The sequence below is a fragment of the Pelophylax lessonae genome (assembly GCF_965119305.1).
Source record: "Pelophylax lessonae genome assembly, chromosome: 4".
In the NCBI taxonomy this organism is placed as follows: domain Eukaryota; kingdom Metazoa; phylum Chordata; class Amphibia; order Anura; family Ranidae; genus Pelophylax; species Pelophylax lessonae.
The window spans coordinates 470,197,987-470,217,643 of NC_138771.1; the positions used below are offsets into that span (position 1 = coordinate 470,197,987).

The 19,657-nt window shown below is 42.6% G+C and overlaps 1 protein-coding gene across 1 annotated transcript in view; it reads left to right on the forward strand.

Moving 5' to 3' along the window:
- The window catches only part of POLR3B (RNA polymerase III subunit B), a 256,879-nt gene that overhangs the window by 41,395 nt on the left and 195,827 nt on the right, over positions 1-19,657 (forward strand). Inside the window, exon 10 of the mRNA XM_082257170.1 lies at positions 18,698-18,820. Within this exon, the coding sequence (XP_082113296.1) occupies positions 18,698-18,820 (123 nt within the window). The remainder of the gene's footprint in view (positions 1-18,697; positions 18,821-19,657) is intronic.

Below are 19,657 nucleotides of genomic sequence, written 5' to 3' on the forward strand. Positions count from 1 at the left end.
GGCAGATCTGAACGGTCTGTCTGTGTGAAAGGGCAGTGAAATGGAAGGGGGGAAGGTACCCTCCTGGAGTGGTTGCAACAAATGGGGCTCACAGGAATACAGGTGCAGACATAAACTTTATTGGTGATGATGCACACAAAAGAGTGAAAATAACATACTAAAATGTGTGAAAAACCTCGTCAATCTGGACTGAATGACCCCGAAGACCCCTACGGGTGTCAGGATGTATAGAGACAGCAACAACACACGCTTCTGTGCCCCACCCACCCAGCCCTGCTCTTGGACACAGTTGGTACAGGCTGGATGTGACGATATCCCCTCTCTAGACCGCTAGGTACAACCTAATTGTTTCTCGCCCACTGGTTCAGTTCGGCTTGAGAACATCACCTTGTGATTCAGCCTTTTATCATTTTGTACATACTGTGTGAAAGGGGCCTAACTGTTTATTAATGGGAGGGTCTGTCTTAGGGTTCCCACATTGCTATCTGGTGACATGATTACTACCTATTGGCTGTCTGTCAGGATTCTGAAGACTCCATCATTTGTGTAATGACATTACATAGAGGGGCAAAGAGGAATGGTCAGTGGCGGATCCAGACTACAGTAGATCATTGGCTGCGATTGCTGGAGGAGGGGCTTTAGTGGATAACATGATGGTGAACTTGGGCAGATAAACTTCTTCTTTGGTGTTTTTTTTTTTTTGCCAAAAATACATTTGAGGAGAGAAGGGGGAGCTTTATTCATGTAAGCAGGCAGATCAACACCTGAAAGGGGGGGGGGGGGGCTGCCGGGTTGTATAGTAGGGTATTAGCTGCATCGACAAGGAACCATACAGGTGGACAGACACCGTTGCTTCACATGCAGTGATGTCTTTTGGCTCCGGCTTTATGCAAATACATAATTTGTTGATATGATTATGTTGAGGAAGGAGATGCACAGGCTTTTCTTGATATAAAGCCTATTTCCAGCTTTTAGTGAAGTTTAAATAGTTTGTTTGGACCAAGCTGATCCAAAGGAACTATTTACTTCACTAAGAGATGCAGCGTCTCTCAGCGCTATATGAACTGTATGCAGCCTCTGTCAGATACAGTAAACAGCGCTGCATTTTGACAGTGGGGTGGAAACTTCCCATCCCACACTGAGCGCTGACATGACTCGGCTACATACAGTTCATAGAGCACTGAGAGCTGCTGTTTCTTAGTGAAGTAAATCGTTTGCTTGGTCTAAACAAATTATTTCAACTTTATTAAAAGCTGGAGATCAGCTTTAAAAATTTTTCAAGCAAGAGTACGTGGGAAGCCTAAGTGCCTGATGCTGACCTCAGGTAGAGAATACAAGTGAATAACAGCCCCCACCCTACCCCCTATAGTTAAGCCTGTGCTATTATGACAACTTCAGTGAAGAAAGTAGATTCTGTGTTTTACAGTGCTCATTTCTTCAGGCTTTCTGTATTTGATAGGCAGCAAAAAGTCTATAGTCGGTATGTTTGGGGAAAAGTACTCATTGCAGAGAATTTGCAGATCTACTTACAAAATTACTTAGATTGCGCTGCAACATCTGCTTGATGAAAACACAGGAGCACAAGCTATGTTTGCTACAGTATATGCATCTTGAGGATTCAATTTCAGTTTTGACTGCAGTATACTTTAAAAAAAAAAAAAAATCACTTGTTTTTAAATGTCTTGTGTAAACTTTTCCATAGGTCTGGTTTCGAGGGAGGGTTGAATTGGAAAACTCTCTTGTTTGGCTGTAGTGCACCCTTAATATAATTTGCTGCAATGTAGTTTAGGGTTTTTAGATGAACTACTCTCCACCTAAGAAACACCAATAATAACATACGTTTTGGGTCAAAAAAGCTCATTGGCTGTTTGCTGAGCTGCGCCTGATATCCCAAGATGTAAAATAGGTGTTTTTGAATTGCAGCTTGGGAAAAAAAAAACTCTTTATATGATCATTACAGTGTAAGCACCTTTACAACAAGCAAAATCTCAAATTGAGCAAATATGTCATCCAGATTTTTGCGTTAGTTTTATTCCCCCCCCCCCCCTATTTTTACTGCCAAACGTATGTTTTCACATGCCTGAAGGTTTAACCTCCAGCATTGAAACGGCTTTAATGGTTCAGGCAAGCCCATTATTCTTTTTGCCTTTCCAGATGTCTGTTTTTACACATGTGAGTCTAATCAGAGCCAGCAAGTCATTCCAGTGGACAAATAGCGCAATGAACACGTAGATGGTACTGAGAAGTGGTGGAAGAAAGATAAGTTCTTGACACCTCTTAGAACCAGGATGCTCGCAGTCTTAATATTTTATAGTGCAGTGAATGTGGCTGCTTTGGCCAGGAGCATTTTATTCAGGCACTTTCAAGGTACACTTTAAGGACTCTTGCACATGATATACCTATTACTGAAAATTTTTCTTTAGCTTCAACTCCACTGTTCTTTGCTGTCACAGCTGAGTAACCGCCACATCCTCATCACAAGTGACTTCACTTAAACTTGTACTGTGGAGCAAGAGAGGATGTGGGTCTGACCAAGTCAGATAATTGTGCCCTTGACAGTATGATCAAACTCTAGTGCTTATTTGACTGCACTTTCACATTTGGACACCTTTTTATATAGCTGACACCCCTCCCCCCCCCCCCTTTTCCTCCTTTTTTTTTTTTTTTTTTTTTTTTTCTCCCTGTTTTTTTTTTTTTTTTTTTCCCCCTTTGCCTATCTTTCGCTTATACTTAATTAACTAAAAAGTGGCACACACAGACCTTAGTTGTATACCCTGTACTAGGCTTCCCTCTGATGTGGCAGATTCTCCTGGAAGTTGGAGGGGTTTTTCCCCTCAAGCAAGATTGATTCCAGCACAACCCGACCAGAGGGCTTCTTATATTTATGTACAATTGTCATGTTCTTTTCGTTGCTACTTGTCTATGCCTTTTATCTTCTGCAGTATATCTCTGTATATTGGTTGTGCTTATAACACTTAAAGTGGAAGTAAACTTCCATCACTAAATTATACCTATAGGTAAGCCTATAATAAGGCTTGCCTATAGGTACTGTAAATATCTCCTAAACAGGCACCCTTTAGGAGATATTTACTGTACATGTAGCCAGTGACATCACTGGCTCATGCACTCTGAAGGAACAACCACCCATGCTTTTTCCTCAGAACCCTGTTCCTTAAGCGGCTCCTGCGTGCATGCGTAAGAGTGACGTCATCGCTAATCTGGGCAGTCAGAGAGCCGGAGTCCGTGAACCTGAAAGCAAGACAGGTAAAGATGGGAGTGCCTGCAGCTCTGACATCTTGGCACTGGAAGAGCTTTGTTTTTAGGGTAAGTTTACCATAATTTGCTAATATGCAATGCACACTAGCACATTATGACATTACCTTGCAGGGTTAGAAAAAAAAAAAAAAAAACGTCCAGCGGTTTACAACAGCTATAATACCCGACTGTATGTTATGCAAAGGTAACAGTTTACTGTATCTGTTGCACACCTTTTAAATAAAAGAAAATCTAGCTGACATTCATTTTTTATATGTATTCTGTAAATTATGTACTCCACTAGCTTACTGCATTTTATTTTGTTGGTAATCTGCAGGCTCTGCATGGCTTACATTGAAGTAGTATATCGTATCAGTGTGTAGTAACTAAGATCAATGGAGATTGGGTTGATGTTGGTGCTTCACAGCTACAAACATAGATTGCACGTGTTTTGTGGTGTTAAATTTTATTTGTGATACTTTAATCCAAGGGGGAGGAACAGGGTGTCCATGTTCAGCACACTACATTCCACTAACCACTCTGGTGTTGCTTGCAGTGCATCTACTGTTGTGGCTGATGCCTGCTGCCTGGAATCCTGTTTGCTGTTTCCTCCTTGAGTCTTTCTTAGCCCTGTCAGGTGTGGTCTGTTCCTCTGCTCTCTTGGCTGTGGTTTTTACTACAGCCATGCAAGGCTTTATAGCCTAAATCGTTGTTTTTTGCTGGCTCTGACAGCTAGGATCACAAGCACATTCTGCAGATTTTGTATCTGATCTACCCGCTGCCTCTGAGCCATCATTTGCAGGAACTGATTGTCTGAGTCACTCCGGTCCCTAGATAATTGACTTGCCTTCGAGTAGTCTAATTCCTCTGCCATTACACCCAAATGAAGAGACTGTTTTGGCCCTTATTTATGTGGTGTGCACTACTCTGAAATCAGTAGTGCTATTCCGAGTCTTGAGACCTTTCGTTTTTCTCTATGGCGATTGGAAACATCCTGACAAGATGTTTGATCTCCCAAAGCTGTGATTGGCTTTGTGCCCATTTGAAGAGAGCTTTGTTTAAAAAAAAAAAAAAAAAAAAAAAAATGCTTCCACTGATTTAGCAGCGTCTTGCCTTAACAAAGCGACCACTATACTGGTGGAACATGCATTCCTCTTAGGACTCAACAGATAGAGTGCCTCTCTAGAACTTTGTTGACAGGCCCTACCTTTTACCCTATATTGGCTGTGAACTTGCTTTACCAAATGCTGGCTGACTAGTCGGAGTCCCTTTTAAAAGATCTTACCATTGCTGCAGCTGATTCATTGGTCATAGAAAGTTTTGGGGAAAAAAAATGGTTGTAGCTTTAAGCTACACTTTTGACAAATTTGGGAGTTTTCCATCTCATCTTCCACATGGGTTCCCTGTCCGTAAACATTTGGAGGACACTTTTGTTAAAGCGCTGGTTTGCTGAACACTTCTAAGATTCTCATGGCCTTCGAGGAACAATATCTCTTTGAATCTACTCCAGATACCAATATCAAGGACTCTACTGGTTGTAGAGTGTGTGTCTTCCTTGGTGGAAGATGCCTAAGCAATGAAATGCAAAGTCTTCTCCCCTACTGTCAGGAAATGTGCTTTTTCTTTTCTGCACTGCCTTACCACCCATGGTAAGCTTCCCTCCCAGGCTAATTGCAAGTTCTGTGAGTGTCTGCCAAACTTTTCTTATCATGAAGGTGTGTTTACAACTTCCAGGGGGGGGGGGGGGGGTGCGATTTGTCTTTGTTCAAGCTTAGAAATTCCATATAAAAGTCAATAGGTCTGTCATCACCTCCCTTTACCAGGGGTGTTTTCTAGCTTTGGTGGATATAGTTCACCAAAAAGAAACTTCCCATCCTTTTTTGGATTATGTTCGCTCTTTGAGAGTCTATCTCTCAGCCTTTGAATTTTGTTTAAAGCATTCCCCTTTTGCAGTTCCCTTTTTGTATTGCTCCTTTTTTAGAAGCTTTCCCTTTTCTGAAATCTTGGATGGACCCCATAGGAATTTTCCAGCTTCTCGTCCCACCATTTCTGGTGGCCTGGCTTTTTGTCCCAACATTTTCAGGTGGCCCAGATAGACCACCATTTAAGGTAATAATCTCAGTTGAATCAGTTTCCGCTATTTCCCGTCAAGGTGCATTTTACTAGATCTGTAAGCTCTTTATACGTTTTTTGACATGAAGCAACGGTTTCTCATATTTTCAAAGCTGCTACCTGGTCTTTTGTTCACATGTTTTCTCAGGACAACATCTACCTAGTAAATCTGGTAACGGCTTTGGGTGTAATGCCCTTTATGTGGCTTTTTGAGCTGCAGACTGTCCCCAGCTTACTATTTTCCTTGGTCTGTTGGCATTTGTTTGCTGTTTTGCCCGCTCAGGTGGACTTGTTGTGGACATACCAAAGGTGGCAGTTTGCCTTTGCCCCTCAGTGGACTATAAAGAAACTAGGATTTTTGTACTCGCTATAAAATCCTTAGGGCCTGTGTCCCTCAATGGATGCTATCTCTCTGTTTATGATAATGCTTTCAGTAATGCTTCGCTACAAAATGTAAGGTATGTTGGAAGTAGGGGGTGTTATCCTGGGCTAGCGTACCCTCTTCTTGTTTCCCACTAGTGTCCAATTCTCCTGTAGGTGACCGTTTGGCAGCTTAACCCAAAGTTGAAAGACTTTGTATCTTTCAATGGACTTCAAGAAAAAATATGTCCCATATGAGGACTCAGTCCGTTTCTTCGATTTTCCAGCTGACGCTAATGACTGGCAGAACACCCTGTGGAAAGCAAGTTCACCTGCTTCTGACACGTTTTGTTCTTACTCAATGCACTGGGGTATGCCACTATTCTTCGGATCCTTCATTTATGTCTCCTACCAATATTGACATGGGATCGGAGGGTTGTTCAGTGCTATCATGGAATCGACAAGTATAAATTTGTCTTTATACTATTGCCCTACTAATGCCTTACCCCATAGTGTCCCTGGGTGCCTGTTGGCCCAGTGGTCCTATACGCAGTTTACTTATCTTAATACTTGCCTTACTAGAGTTACCTATTTGTTTATTGTTCTCCACACCTCACCCCCCCCCCCAAGGTTTCTGCCTTCTTGTAGTGGCATTAGAAGTTCTGCTATCCCCACTCCTTGGAGAGATTTCAAGCAAGACAGACATTCTAAGAAATATGGGTATTGAATTGACTGGTGTAGTTGTTGGGGTTGCTAGCTGATGAGGGTTTTTATTATGTTCATTATGTTAGTGTTTTATGGCAACCAACTGTCTCATATGATGTTCATCTTTAGCTGCTGGTGCTGTCTGGCTCATATTCTTTCCCATAGTGCTACTATACATGGGCGTCCGCAGAACGTTTTTCAGGGGGGGCATAATTTTAAGGTCACCCATGCTCTGCCCCCTTTCAACAATGTCATGAAGGGGAGGGGCTTAGTCATTATACTTATTTTGAGTATATTCCCTTAAAGCATGTTATACAGCACAGTGCTTTGCTGTGTAATTTGGCCCCTTATATCACCTAAAATACCTGGCTGATCCTGCCTGGCTATGTCCTCCCCTCTGTAAACTGACCACGGTATACCATGGCTGCTGAGCCCTGACACCGTGGTCAGTTTATGTGCCTCCATCATCTGCAGCCCTCCTGTCCTCCTCTGTCCTCTCTCCCCCCTCCCTCCCTGCCTGTCTGCTCCTGTGTCAGTGCCCACCCCCCCTCCGCTGCTGCTGCTGTAGTTTCATTTAAAGTTTCATGTTCTGTCTACAGTCTGTTTAATAATCTTGTGTGCCCCTGTATCTGTCTTTTATAAAAATAAGCCATTCTTTACAAGTATAGAGTGCCACTCGCCGATCACGTGACTCGCCACCTCGCTCCTCCTCTCCTCTTCCCCTCCTCCCCTCCTCCTCCCCTCCCAACTGACATCAGTGAGGAATCCTTGGCCCCGCCTGCTGCAGGCAGCTGTCAGCCAGAGAGAGGAGAGACCTGACAGGTCACGTGAGCGGGGCTCAGCCCTCTGAAAACTGGTAAAGAACAGCTTATTTTTTTAAAACACAGACACACAGGCACACATGATTATTAAACAGGACAGACAGGATGGTATAAAGTGGCTTAACAACCACTTAAAATGGGAAGTTGAGATTCCAAGGGGGGGCATTTGCCCCCCCCCCTGCCCCTACCTGTGAATGCCCATGCTACTATAGTTTGGAGGACTGACTCCCCCTGCGGGCATGACTTGTTTTTCTCCTTCGGTTGGTTCCTCTGTAATATTGTTTCATTGAATAATAACTATATTTTGATACTTTATTCTGATTAGGGTCCCAATAGAATAGAATTTAAAATAGTTTCTTGGAATACACAGGTTTTGAAAAATAAAACTATCACTTATGTTTAAATTCCTCAATACTCATAAACCACATATCCTTTTTTTTTCTACAAACTCCTCTTTTAGGGAACAAAATTCTATCCCTCTGTAACGCGTCGCTGCAACAGGCACCACCTATTCCAGCTACGCCAGGGGGGGGTCACCATACTTCTCAATAAATCCCTTGCGTTTAAGGTACTACATGTATGTTCCGATCCAGGAGGCTGCTTTATTATTTTAATCCAAGAATTGGGTGCTTTGAAATGCGCATTTGTCAATGTGTATATTCCTCTGCCATTTTCCCCTGGAATATGTTATGCCATCCAGGAGAGACTAATATCTCTACTGATTGTTAGTCATATTGGCTGGAAATTCTAATTCTATATTGCAGGCTGATTTAGATCAAATCCAATCCTCAGAGAACATCTAGTGTGGACCTTTGGTCCAGGGCTCAGACCTTAGATTTGACTGAAATATGGAGATCAAGTTCCGGCTAGACCGATTCTACTCACATTACTCCGCTTTACATAAATCTGGTCCCTGTATCGATTTTGCATTTAGCCTTAGACTGATGTTATCAGCTATATGGGTGACTTTCTACTTGGGTGGCATTTCAGACCATTCTCAGTTGGGACTTACTATAGTTGTAGGGGGCAGTAAATCCTTGGGCTGCTGGCGTTTGGACCCCAGAAGGCTTCATAATGAGAATGTACAGGGTTTTCTGACGTACTCCGCTGCTCAATATTGTGAGACAAATGAATCCTCTACATCCCCCCCAGGTGATGTGGGATACCTATAAAGCATATACACGAGGGCAATATATTTTGGCCATCAAATTGGCTTGAGTCGAACATAATGCCCAGTTGATCTTGCTTGAGTGGGCTGAGCCCGAGCTTCTGATTTTTACCTCCTCACCCACTGGGGAAAACTATTCTATTCTGGCAAAGACACGCAGAGATCTAGAGCTTCATCTCGCATCTCTCACGCATGCTGATGCTGCTGTTCAAGCTGGGAATTTGTTTGAATCTGGGGATAAGCATGATGAACTGCTAGCCAATTTGGTCGTAGACTCCAGACACCTGACAGTTGCCTCTGAACTGATTTCAGATGCTGGGGAATCTATTACTGACCCCTCTCATATTCTATGACCGTTTGTTTGGTTTTTTTTTTCCAATCCTTATACCACCAAGGCCCCTTCCCTGATCTCTTGCCTTCGATAGACACTCTGTGAAGTCTCTCTCTATCGTCATTATCGGATAAGGAGGCAGAGTCCCTAGTTCAAGAAATTTCCATCTCTGAAATCGAGGGGGCTATTAACTAATTTCTCACAATAAAACTCCCAAGTGTGATGGGTTAGAGGGAAAATGGTACAGACTACATGTAAAAGACCTAAAACAAGGTGCGTACAAGAACAATAGCCCACATAAGCACTAGCAGCGCTAAATTCAACCTATCTGACAAAGGGCAGCGGATATATAGCTATGTACATTTAGCAAGTGGATCCTTACGGACCAATATTGTTTGTAAAGTCCATAAAAGTTCTTAGGGTGGAGTCCTACAGAAAACGAGGTGCATGGAAGACTTAGTGTTCTGATGTTAATAGTAAGAACCAGTGCTGTATAACACAGAATCTTCCTTGCTGATCCCACAGCGGCCACCAAGATCCTTCACCACACCGCTGTGCTCCCCCCTATAGTGTGCACACGTACCCTTAGCACTTGGGTAAAGCGCTCTATTCAACCAGAGATCCTCCACTTTATGATGGCGATCCACCTTAGCCTTCAAATCCAACTGGTAGAGCAATGGTCAACACTTCCTCCTCTCACATGCAAAGAGAATGACAGGGACCCATAGCGTAATATGCACACACTATACTTTTATTAGTAATTAAAATCACACTCACATGGGATGAAACGTAATTAGGCAGAAAAACATGTCCAAGGCAATATCCCGGTCCTCCCACCGTCAACGTTGTCCCCACTGAGCCGCACGATATGGGTGATCCTGCCAACGATTTCCCAAATACGTCCGGACTCCAAATGGCGTGACCCGGGGACTCCTAGGATATTCCAGATGTACCAAAAAAGGCTGCATGCTCACGCTCTGACGAGTTTCGTCTGCACTGCAACTTCTACTGAGGGCGTGAGCACGCAGCATCATCTCCTCTTTAATATACCCCTTGGGGACAAATAGTGGGCGGTACCTTTGCTCCTTCAATTGGCGCCGGCCGGAAACTCCTCCTCCGTCGGCCTCCAAATCTGCCCATCCGAATGCTGGAGACACCGGAACCGCTACCACGAACGCCGCCTCGCAGCGGAGACCGGAAACCGGATGTGGAGCTGCCAACCTCCACATCCTGTCCCTCGCGAAGACCGGAAGTGGAGCTACAAGCCTCCACATCCGCTCGTAGGAACGCCAGGGACGCCCAAGCCGCTATGCTGAAACCCCGCCCCCGTCGGAACCAGGAAACATAGACGCGGCCAGGCTTCATGACCGTATCTGCGGACAGTGGAGACATCGTTTTCACAAATTCCGTCCCAGCCAGCATTCAATACATCATAGTATAATTGTACAGAAGAACCAAGGCAAATGCTAATTTTATCCAAAAAACAGGGCACACATATGTCTATGTATGCTCACCTTAACATTATATGAAAAATTATGACTATTACACAAAAATACAACAATACAAAGCTACAGCAGCTACTATTTAACCCTTTTGCACCATAAATTGTTTACCAGCTTTATACTCCATTACCATAAATGAAACCGCTAGTTCAATAAGGGTCATGTGCTGCAGCTAATGCCTGTTTGTGCTGGTGTGCCATCCCTATGGCTACAATAGCTATATATCATATTTTATATAAATAAAATCACATAAATACAGAATAGCAGAAATTCTAAAAGGCAGATTAAATTAGTTAAACCCGACTTAAATAAAACCAAATCGAATAAAATCCAGTATGAACTCTGATAAAATTCAATTACTCAGATAAAATCCCATAAAAAAATCATGTAAAACAATTTACTATATTCCAATAATTTAAAATCGGATGGACCCGAATACATTTTGAATAAAATATATATAAAAGAAAAAATGAAATGAACTAAAATCAGGCATAAAACACCAGCCCCAGGTGCTTTTTAAATCAAGACATACAATACTGATAAGACTGGAACCCATGGATAGATCACCTCCACTCAGGTTGTAAACATTGTTTCTTAGTCCCATTTCAACTAGTAATCGCTGATAAAGCAATTGATGTCCAGCTCAACCTTCATACCATTAGGGACTAATGCGTTGGTCTGGTAGATCCAGAAGGTTTCTCTCTTGGAGAGCTCCCTGACCCGATTGGAGCCCCTCCATACTTGATCCACCTTCTCGATCCCCCAGAAACGCAACCCAGAGGGGACCTTGTTATGGTGGTGCTTAAAGTGCAAAGGAACACTATGGTACTTATAACCCTTTAGTATGTTCCCTATGTGCTCCGAGACCCTTTTGCCCAAAGTCCTCTTAGTCCGACCAATATATATCAATATATATCAACACTATAGGGGGGAGCACAGCGGTGTGGTGAAGGATCTTGGTGGCTGCTGTGGGATCAGCAAGGAAGATTCTGTGTTATACAGCACTGGTTCTTACTATTAACATCAGAACACTAAGTCTTCCATGCACCTCGTTTTCTGTAGGACTCCACCCTAAGAACTTTTATGGACTTTACAAACAATATTGGTCCGTAAGGATCCACTTGCTAAATGTACATAGCTATATATCCGCTGCCCTTTGTCAGATAGGTTGAATTTAGCGCTGCTAGTGCTTATGTGGGCTATTACTCTTGTACGCACCTTGTTTTGGATTTTGGTATGATATAGCAGCTGCTTGCTGCGGATATTGGCTTTTTGAGTTTTAACACCTTGTAGAGTTGTTAGATGTTTAATGTCTATTCTATTGAGCATTGCAGAACACTTAAGCGCTGAGTGGGTTGGACAGTAACGTTTGTTTCTTTATTACTCCGTTTTGAATATGTAAAAGACCTAGCACCAAGGCCCTGCAAAGTATTTGGGGAACATTACAAGTCACAGTCCTTACCCCCCTCAATGTACCAAGCACACATTCTGCTATTACCTAAATCAGGGAAAGACCACAAATCCTGTTAATCTTATCGACCTATTTCCCTTCTGAATTATGATTTTAAAGGTCCTGACTAAGGTCTTGGCTATGAGACTGACAAAACTTTAATAATCCTCAGTTAGTATTGACCAAACTGGTTTCATCCCAGGTAAATTAACTGACCTCAACCTGTGCAGGGTCCTAACACACTTGCAGCTCCCCCGGAGCCTCCTGGGTTCTGGTTATGCTAGAGGTAGCCAAAGCATTTGACTCGGTTGATTGGGTCTACATGTGTTTTGGTATTGTCCGGGTTTAAGATTTTTTTATTTTTGGACTGAAATTTATTGGTGCATTTGTTAAGTTACTACCATCTCGATACCAATGTCCATTGTCGTTTTTGTATATCAGGTCTGGTCCATTTTACTAGCTACCTCCCCAGGGCCATGAGAATTTTGATAGCCCTATTTATTATTTTATACAGATAGAACACATAAGTTGTTTTAAAAGATTCTATGTAACTGGGTGTCCAAGACGACAATCCTAGGCGACATAGCCGTCGTTTAAAGGTGCAGTAATGTAAATCCATTGTGAATTACCGCCACCACCAGAAAGATTGGACACGCACCAGATGGTGTTGCTACCATTACAGTAGCAAAAAAGCCTCAATCATACATGGCCAACGATCATTCAGGATGTCAAGGCCAACAATCATTCAGGATGTCAAAACCAAAGGGAAACCTCGACTGAATCACCGCAAATGTATCCAAATGGGAAGGAAGTAGCTCAGCCAGAGCCCAAAAGTAAAATCATGGTATGTATTTTTATTGAAGCAAATCCATAAAATAATTCAGAAAATCGGATGTAACTAACATAAGATGCTGCTTGCGACCCAGAATCGCACAGCAGTGGGACGTCAATGCCAATATGTCGCACTGACGTGTTTTTGTTCTAATGGACGTGGTCACAAGGTAATTTGGCACCAACATCCATGTAAATATATACCCTGGTGTCCCCAATCTGCAGGTTTAGATCATTAGTGTGAGATGCCACGACCGGAAGTAGCGAAGCGGCTATCTTGCCGTAGAACCTGAAGTGGCCAGATGGCCACATTTGCTTAAGTCACAGGAAATGGATTCTCGGCCATCTTGGAGCCACAACAGCAGCGGGATGTTAATGCAAAAATGTCGCTGAAAGGCTGTGATCTTTAAAGCCCTGTCTAATATTGTAAACATGTTCACTGAGACGATCACGTAATCGCTTTGTGGTTCTCCCCACATACTGTATACCATATGTACATGGGAGGAGATAAACCACGTGCGTGCAATTACATGGTATAAAATAAGGAATAATAAGGAAAAATAAGATTTATTGATGTTAGTTAAATGGAAACTGTGAATCCTTTTTACAATTATTACCCTTAACCCCCACATATAACTCACCTATTGCACGGGGAAAAAACGTAGGTCTCAATGGGAAATTCGCTTTATTAGGACTCAGCATGTCACGTAATTGAGGTGCCTTTCTAAAAACTGCTGATGGTTTATCAGATAGGACATTATTCAAAATGGGATCTTTAGTAAGTATGTTCCAGTGTCATTAAATGATATGCTTGATTTCTTAGTGTTGGGTAGAAAAGTTAGTTCTAAATGGACATACTTTATTAGTTATGAAATTGTCTAAAGAGACAGAGTCACCATTCCAAACCAAGTATGTCATCAATATAATGTTTATAAAATATCAAAGCAGGCCAATGTTTCCCATATATCGTGTCATGTTCCCACCTGGCCATAAATAGGTTCGCAAGACTAGGGGCAAGCATAGCGCCCATGGCTACACCCTTCGTTTTCAAAAACATCCCCATTATACAGAAACATTTTTTTTTTTACATCTGCTTGACTTTCCTATTTCACACAATTTTATTTTTGTTTTGATAGTCAATTTTTTTTTGTAAACTAAGGGTGTTTTTTGTTTAGAATGGTGACTGTCTCTTTAGACAATTTCATCACTTACCTTAATAATAATTAGGTCAACATTGTATGACACACGCACCTATAGTACACAAGGAATTAATTTTTTTTGATCTGACAATCACTGTGCATAATAACAAATTGGTAACTAAATCATAGTTTAAAAGTGTGGACTGCAAAAGCTACATCCCTTTGACCAGCGGTCACAACCCTATGTGGCTAAGAAATATTCCTAAAGGACAGATGGTTAGGATGAGAAGGAGCTGTACTTTACTGAATGATTTTCGCACTCCGAGTCAAATAATAAAGGAACGTTTTATGCAGAAGGGTTATGAAGCAGAGGATCTTGAAGATATTCAGAGAAAGGTGGAACTCTCTGGTAGAACCTCTGTTAGCCAGTAAAACAAAGGATACTAATAGAAATATAGTATGACCATTTATAACAAGTTTTTCTACCCAACACTGGGAAATCAAACATATCATTAAACACTGGAACATACTTATTAAAGATCCCATTTTGAATACTGTCTTATCTGATACCATCAGTAGTTTTTAGGCACCTAATTTACGTGACCGGCTAGCTCCTAATGTAGTGAATTTCCCATTGAGACCTACAGTTTTTTTTTTTTTTTTCAGATATGAGTTTTTTTTTTTTCCTGTGCAATAGGTGCGTTATATGTGAGGTTAAGGGTAATAATTGTAAAAAAAAAGATACAGTTTCCATTCAACTAACACCAATAAATCCATGAAGTGGATTCTTTTATATCATGTAATTCCATGCACGTGGTTTATCTCCTCCAATGTACATGTGGTTTACAGTATGTGGGGAGAACCACGAGCGTGATCATCTCAGAGAACATGTTTATGATCGTCTCAGAGAACATGTTTATAATATCCGACGGGGCTTTAAAGATCATAGCCTTTCAGCTAATTTTAGAAATGTACACAATAAAAATCCTAAAGACATTTCGTTTGTGGGTATTGATGAACTTGAACCCCAATGGAGAGGATGCAATAAAACCAAGGAAAAATCCAAACTCGAGACAAAATGGATTTATGAGTTTTTAGGCCCCGTATGGTTTAAATGTCGACCGGGACATCAATTGCTTAATTGATACCAAAAAAGGCTATTTGGATTGTATATCTTTATCACTTCCTTTATATTATATATATATATATATATATATATATATATATATATATATATATATATATATATATATGTGTATGAGAGAGAGATTCTGTATTTTTTATTGTGTGTGCTGGACTTACCAGTTTTGCAGGTCAGGTTTTATCAATATTTTTTGACAGCTTGGCTCTGTTTGAGCTATGCCTGACATGACTTCATTGTTTAATGATTTAGAATGTATGACAATATTGATACATCTTTACGGCATTTGCCGTTTTGTCCCTGTATATAAGTGTGTGTATATGTGTGCGTCCCATGCAAATTGTCTAAACCTCCAGATTGGGGACACCAGGGTATATATATATCTACATGGATGTCGGTGCCAAATGACCCTGTGATCATATCCTTTAGGACGAAGCACGTAGATGCGACTTTTTGGCATTAACATCCCGCTGCTGTGCGATTCCGGGTCGCCCGCAGCATCTTATGTGAGTTACATGTGATTTGATGTTTGTATTATTTTATGATTTGTTTCAATAAATGTTTTGCACCATGATTTTACTTTTGGGCTCTGGCTGAGCTACTTCATTCCCAGTTGGATACATTTGCGTGATTCAGTGGAGGTTTCCCTTCGGTTTTGACATCCTGAATGATCCTTGGCTAGTATGTACGATTGAGGCTTTTTTGCTATTGTAATGGTAGCAATGCAATCTGGTGAGTGTCCAATCTTTCTGGTGGTGGTGGTTATTCACCATGGATTTACATTACTACACCTTTAAGTGACGGCTATGTCCCCTATGACTGTCGTCTTGGACACCCAGTTATATGGACTCTTTTTTAAAACAACTTGTGTGTTAGTGCGCTACACTTTTCTTTCTCTATATGTTACATGCTGGTTGGGTACACCACATTTGTGTTAGCTGCCTTTTTTCTTATATACAACGCAGGAAATTTCTGTTATTTTTTTTTTATATTTTTATTTTATGCTCCTAAGTCTATACTCCCTAAATGGAAATCTCCTCAGATCCCTACTTTAGACCTCTGGAAGTCCGTTGGTAATAAAATGATACCATTGTACAAATTTACATATGACTCTAGAGCAGGGGTCGGGAACCTTTTTGGCCGAGAGAGCCATGAACACCACATATTTTCAAACGTAATTCCGTGAGAGCCATACACTATATTTCAGGGGTCGGGAACCTTTATTTAATATACATATTCATGGGCCGCAGCTATACAGTGAGTAGATGGAGCCGTGTGAAAGTGCCTGGAGTCCGGTCGGGAAGAGCAGAGCAGGCAGGTATGCAATGAGGCCAGAGTGGTGAAGCGCCTGCAGGCCTGCGAGTGATGGAGGGGAGTATAGGCCCTGAGAAAACGGCGGCCGGCCGCTGAAGGCCTCAGAAGTGGATGTGAGAGGCAGCTCCCCGGGTGTCGGAGGGGAAGGAGATCGTGTCTGTCGGGACACAGGGAGCGGATGGCAGGTCTCCTTACCGGGGTGGTGATTGCCAAGGCCCTCAGATGCACAGCACACGAGCCGGCAGCGGTACTGCGAGTAGGCTGCGGGGTCAGTAGCCTGGCAATCCGGTCACCCAGAGACGAACTGAGGGTAGCGGTGGGTAGCCCACAAAGTGTACTAAGTCGATGGGTGCAGAAATCTCCTTGGCACCAGGCACAGCTACGCAGATGGCACTGGATTAAGTGGTAGATGTGGCGGACTTCTGGGACTACATGTCCAGCGCGGCTCACGTCCGGACACGCCCCCCTTTATTAAAGATTTTGTCTGCAAGCCAGATACAGCCATCAAAAGAGCCATGTATGGCTTGCGAGCCATAGGTTCCCTACCCCTGCTCTAGAGGATGCCCAAATAATATTTCTAAGGTGTGGATCACCTCAACGGCATGGCCCCCTTGATTAGTTCTAACCTGCTTCTTATTATCCTATACAAATTTTCAGTATACTGTGGGAGAGTTGTCTCCTGTCATCTGCTTGAAGCAGACCAGAAGTATCGTGTGTGGTTATCCTAAAGTAGAACTATAGGCAAAACATATTTTTTTTTCTTCTTTTTTTCCATTTTAGGTAGAGTAAGGGAGGGTTATAGCCCCTGTCAGTTTTTTTTCCTTCATCTGTGTTCCATTGCAGAGATTTCTCTTCACATCCTGTCATAGATGAACAGAAAGTGAGAGGAAATCCTTGCAAATTAGGGAAATTCCTTGGGGCCCCCCTGCTCACCAGAGCTAGTGTCCTCATTGGAAGATTTTCCCTCTATTACTTTTCTATGGAGAACCCAAAATTTGGGACTTTCTTTTACTTTCAGAGGCGCTTCCCATGTTGCAGCCTCTTTGACCCCTGTAGGGTCTGACATGTACATATCATCCTTTGTCTTGTAAGTTGCCTATTTGTTCTAATAAAGCCACAGTCCTTTTATTACTGCACTTAGTGGCGCTCCAGTGTTTTTTGTTTTCATGTTACTTAGAGACTCTATCTTCTGTGAGCTGCCTTCTTGCTGTGCCTACCAGTGCTGCTGCTGCTATCTATGCACTGTTCCTGACAGATTTTCCACACTCAGGCTTTCACTTTGGATACCGTATCTTATCCACCTGTGCGCCATCTACCCTGCATTAACTCTTTAGCTTTGCTCTTTGCATTTTTTTTTTTTTTACATAATTTTCTCACAGTAAAAGTTGTACAGTGCTCGACAAACCCAAGGTGCCAGGTCGCATTTGCGACTAGAAGCAGCCTGGCACCTGGGCTACACTGCCGCAAATGTCTTGTTCCCATGCGGCCCCACCCCCCCCTCCGGGTGCGTTGACTACGATGCTGCGCCAGAGGGTAATTGAGGCTGTGGCTTTGCGGCCTGCTGTAGGGAGACTCTTGCATTGGGGAACCGGTGCCCTCTTGTGGTGGCTGGGGCTGCAACAAGCAGTCACTGTCTGCGCTGAGGGTTTCCCCTGCCTTTACTGCTCGGAGAAAAGGTTGAAGATGTTGAGGGCTTGGTCTGGAGCCCTATCCATGCTGGTGAGTGGACAGGGAGTGTGGGGCAGCTGGTCGGAACAGCCTCAGTTCCATTTACAACCCCACAAAGCTGGAAACCGTTATTTATTTTTATTTTTTTTCCATTAAAATTAATTTTATTATTTTTATTTTTTTTATTCTCTCCCTGTTATGCCACACAGCCGAAGGCCTCTTTCACACGGGCTGTCTGATCAGGTCCTCCTGTCAGTTTTTCAGAGGAGACCCTCCAGTCTCCTCTATTGAGTAGCGGATGTCTGCTGACAATTGCCGCCATCCGATCCTGTCGGTCAAAAACAAGTGGTCCTACTTTCCATCCGTCTGACGGATCAAATCAGATGGTATCGGATTGAAATGGACAGGCAGTCCATTTCCATCCGACTGCCCCATAGAGGAGAGCGGGACTGTGTCCATGTTCGCTCTGCATAGTGGAGTAGACAATACCTGTCATCCACCTGCTCATTGGGGATTAGTGGAAAAATCCCCACTGAGCAAGCGGAATATGCTTAGCGGAGGTGCACGTGCGAAAGGGGCCTAAGGGGGCATGAGTTACTGGATCTCCTATCTCCTCCAACTTGCTTCACTGTCCTTCCCTAGTGAGCCACTGCCCAGCACACCATTAAGCCAAGTACACACAGCCCAAATGATGGGCAGCATAAGCCGGTTCATTAAAAACTGGCCGCCATTCGGCCCGTGTGTATGGCAGCCGGTCCGGCAGAAGCCGGCCATTCGGCATGCGCAAAAAATACTGGATCCTAACTTTTTAGCTGTCTCTTAGATTTCAAGCAAATTTCTCAAGCCCTGAAGTTATTCTTTATTTTACCATCTATTCTTCATCTTTTTGTTTTCATATAGGCCATGGGGGTTGAAAGTGACCAAGAAATCGTCCAGATGATCGGAACTGAGGAAAATGTAATGGCAGCTTTTGCGCCCAGCCTGGAAGAATGCCAAAAAGCTCAGATCTTCACCCAGATGCAGGTGTGTCCATTATATTGTAAATGATCATTAAAACTTCCAGATTGTGTTTTTTTTTCTTTTTTTTTGGGAACGCTTTACAGTAATCGTGGCATGCACCCAAGTTCTTTTGTGCCTGAAAAATAAATAAAAGAAATATTCAATACATAACTGAGCTGTTGGAATAAAGCCTACAATACAAATGTGGCTCTGGCGAGACGGAACCCCAATTACAGTGCTTTCTTGTCATGCTTAGCACTAAATAAAGTTTTATTGATTTTGATTTTTGTTTTCTCTTTTGAAGTGACGCAGTTGGCTGGAGACAAAACTGCCCAGGTGGTTTTAGTTACTGTAACGTACTAAATCCTTTGTTTTTGCCCTATCAGTGTTGGGTCAATCCTGCTTGTTGGGTTTTAGTGCTATACAGGACAGCTGCTAGTTGTATAAGGGAGGAAGATGGATTTATTAACCTGGCTGTGTATATTTCCCACACGGTTTTCAAGAAAAACTTTAGGTTATATTCATGTATATACAGCATATACTCCCAACACATTCATACTTTTCCTTAACTCCCCCTTCACTATGTTTTATCAACAAAAACAAAGGAAATGCCTGATATGGTTGGATATGAAGGAGCACTTGACTTGCTTCATGTGACAGCTCTGGGCACTATTACATGAACAGTCTATTAGATCAAGAGTCCATAGTTTGTGTAAGTTACGACTTCAGCAATACCTAACTTGCTCCTCTTTCACTATGCTACACGAGCCACTAATAAAGACTATTAGGAGCTGTGCAAATGCTTATCGCTCAGGTATGGTATACCATTTATAACAGTCAGCCAATGCTGGCGCACATAGA